The sequence below is a fragment of the Trichogramma pretiosum genome, unplaced genomic scaffold, assembly GCF_000599845.2.
Source record: "Trichogramma pretiosum strain Unisexual culture from Peru unplaced genomic scaffold, Tpre_2.0 scaffold172, whole genome shotgun sequence".
Lineage (NCBI taxonomy): Eukaryota > Metazoa > Arthropoda > Insecta > Hymenoptera > Trichogrammatidae > Trichogramma > Trichogramma pretiosum.
The window spans coordinates 117,227-120,266 of record NW_019640868.1 but is presented as its reverse complement, the minus strand read 5'-3'; the positions used below and the strand labels follow the sequence as shown (position 1 = coordinate 120,266).

General features: G+C 45.3%; 1 protein-coding gene across 1 annotated transcript; it reads left to right on the top strand.

Moving 5' to 3' along the window:
• The first annotated feature begins 373 nt into the window (after nucleotides 1–373).
• On the top strand, nucleotides 374–1,384 carry LOC106658116. The gene has a single exon (XM_014379939.2). It carries the CDS (start codon nucleotides 374–376, stop codon nucleotides 1,382–1,384), a length of 1,011 nt encoding a protein of 336 aa, XP_014235425.2.
• The last annotated feature ends 1,656 nt before the right edge of the window (nucleotides 1,385–3,040 follow it).

The following is a 3,040-nucleotide window of genomic DNA, read 5'->3' as shown; positions in this document are numbered from 1 at the left end:
TATGTGTTTTCGGCGGATCCAGGCGCATCATTTCGGGGACGATATCAAGGCGGTCACTGCTGGAGAAAAGCTGCCGAAGAGGAGTCGGTTGAGGGCACTTCACCCCTTCATTGGCACTGGAGGTCTATTGCGAGTTGGTGGTCGTTTGCAGAACGCTCCACTGACGTATGATGAAAAACACCCGATCATTCTACCTGGACGTTGTTTAATCGTGAGGAGATTGATTGAACAGGCTCATAGGGATACACTTCATGGAGGACCGCAGCTTATGCGCTCACACCTGGGCCGCATGTTTTGGATTTTGCGAGGCCCGCGCGTCATTCCCGCCGTTTGCGGAGACTGCGTCCGCTGTGCTCGCTTTCGAGCTACTGCAATGGAGCAGCAGATGGGCCCGCTGCCCGCAGTTCGAGTCACTCCTGGACGACCATTCCAAGTAACAGGATTGGACTATGCCGGACCACTGCCAATACTGTTTTCAAAAGGACGTAAGGCTCCGTCGACCAAAGGTTACGTCGCCATCTTTATCTGCATGGTTGTCCGAGCGGTCCACGTTGAGGTGGTGTCGGATCTGACCACCAGTGCTTTTCTCGCAGCGTTCTCTCGCTTTTGCGCTCGACGGGGAAGACCTGCGGTGCTCTATTCAGACAATGGAACTACCTTTAAGGGAGCATCGAGAGAGCTGCGTGAACTCTTCTCCAAAAGCTCGCCTCTTCTCGAGCGTGCAAGCAATCGTTTGCAGAAGAAGGGCATAGTTTGGACGTTCATCCCTCCCAGGGCACCACACTTCGGCGGTTTGTGGGAGGCCGCCGTGAGGAGCTTCAAATACCACTTTCGACGGGTCATTGGCGACGCGAGGCTCACATTTGAGGAGCTTTCAACTGTGGCTGCGCGCATCGAAGCGTGTTTGAACTCGCGACCACTGTGTCCTCGCAGCAGCCGACCAGAGGATTTGGAGGCCCTTACCCCGGCTCATTTTTTGGTTGGGTCTTCGCTGCTGGACTACCCTGAGCCTTACGATGATCGAACTCTCAACTTTACTAGTCGCTGGAGGTTGTTGCGCGGCATGCGTGACTTGTTTTGGAGTCGATGGAGAAGAGAAGTGCTCTCACAAATGCAGCAGAGGAGCAAATGGCTGACCGCACGGGAGAGCTTGCAGCCAGGTGACATGGTGCTGCTGAAGGATGATCTATGCTCGCCATCGTCGTGGCCGCTGGCACGCGTCGAGCAGGTTCATCCAGGTTCTGATGGATTGGTCAGAGTTGCGACTATCAAGACCGCAAGCTCAACTTTTACAAGACCAATTGTCAAATTGATTAAGCTGCCGACTGATGCTCAAGCCGAGGAATTTTACTGTCGGCTCAATGAAAAGGAGACGAGCGAATGAATTATTTTAGGCTCTTGAAATTTCGAAACCTTTGTCGGAAAACTGTTTGTATTGTTTAGAGTTGCTTTACTTTTTTTGTATTATTAATTTGTTTATAATTTTGTTTTTTACATTGTCATTTTTTTGTGAACTCTTTTGTGGACTTTCATTCTTGTTATGGTTTGTGATGTTATTGCCGCTACATTGCGTCAACGCGGGCGGTATGTTTAGTTATTGTTAAGTTTTGGCATGTAGGGCGCGACTGTGCCGGGTGCTTGATGGGAGAATAACGGACAGAGATGATGTTTGTGCTTATTGCCTCAGTGCTCGATCGAACTGCTTGATCGAAACAGTCGAAGTTGGACCTTGAAAGCTCATCTAGCTCTCGACCCAGTCGCGCGTTACTCGCTTTTACGCCGACTAGCAATCTCGATTTACCGACGAGAATTTTTCATTAATAAAGTTATTAGTTTTTTGTTAAAGAATTGGCTAAGCGAATAATTCAATTATCCTCTCACGGAACATGGGATTCGCCGTCCAGGCTGCAAATGAGTGGAATGCGCTACCAGCACAGCTCCGCGCTGCTAGCTCGCTCCCATTATTTAAAAGATTGTTGCGCGACCATATGAGACGCCCGCCTAGTGCTTGATCATTGTCCGTTTGTTATGTCTGATGGTAATTCTTAAATTTGATTCATATTATCAGTACTATAAGTTTAAGTGGGATCCGGACAACTCAGCCTTTGACAATTCATCCTGCGACAGCTCATCCGCGACAACTCAACCGCGACAATTCAACCTGGGCGACTATTCAACCGCGACAATACATCCTGGGCGACTATTCATCCTCAATAAAATTATACTTTTATTTTATATCATTTTTCTCCCGTTTCCTTTGATTTCGGTATTTGTGAGTGACTATACGTAATATTGTGTGATCTCAGCTCACTCCCGAGCAGATTATATACCAGAGTGTGTATGTGTATGTGAGTATCAACATTATATTATGTGTGATTTCAGCTCACTTCGAGCAGCTTATTGACATATGCCGCTTAGTCTTGTCCTGTGTGTCTGTAAATTAACGACGTTACATATGGTGTTGAAATTTGTTTTAAGCCATAATATTACGTATAGTCACTCACAAATACCGAAATCAAATGAAACAGGAGAAAAATGATATGAAATAAAAGTATAATTTTATTGAGGATGAATAGTCGCCCAGGTTAAATTGACAAGGTTGATTTTCCGTCCGGATGAATTGTCATAGGATAAATTGTCTTCGGGTTGAAATGTCCCGGATGAATTGTCGGGTTGATTTGTCAAAAGGTTAAATAGCCGTTAACCCCGAATTTTATTATGCCAAGGTCATTGAGACCGAATGGAAAGTGGCAAATCAGCAATACGAATTTAAATTTTAAATTTACAAAATGATGCAGAACTTAGCAACAATATATATCTATGTGGCGAAAGCAGAGAACAAATAATAACAAGTAATAATACCGCTAACTTTAACTTAAAACTATACTTAATCTGGGTTGCCACTTACCATTCGGTCTCAATGACCTTGGCATAATAAAATTTGTTCAATCAATTAATCAACTTGTAGTAACAAGAAGAAACGTTCAGAAACATTGAATAACCTGCAATAACGAGAAGTTTCAAGCGTTACTCAGCGTTA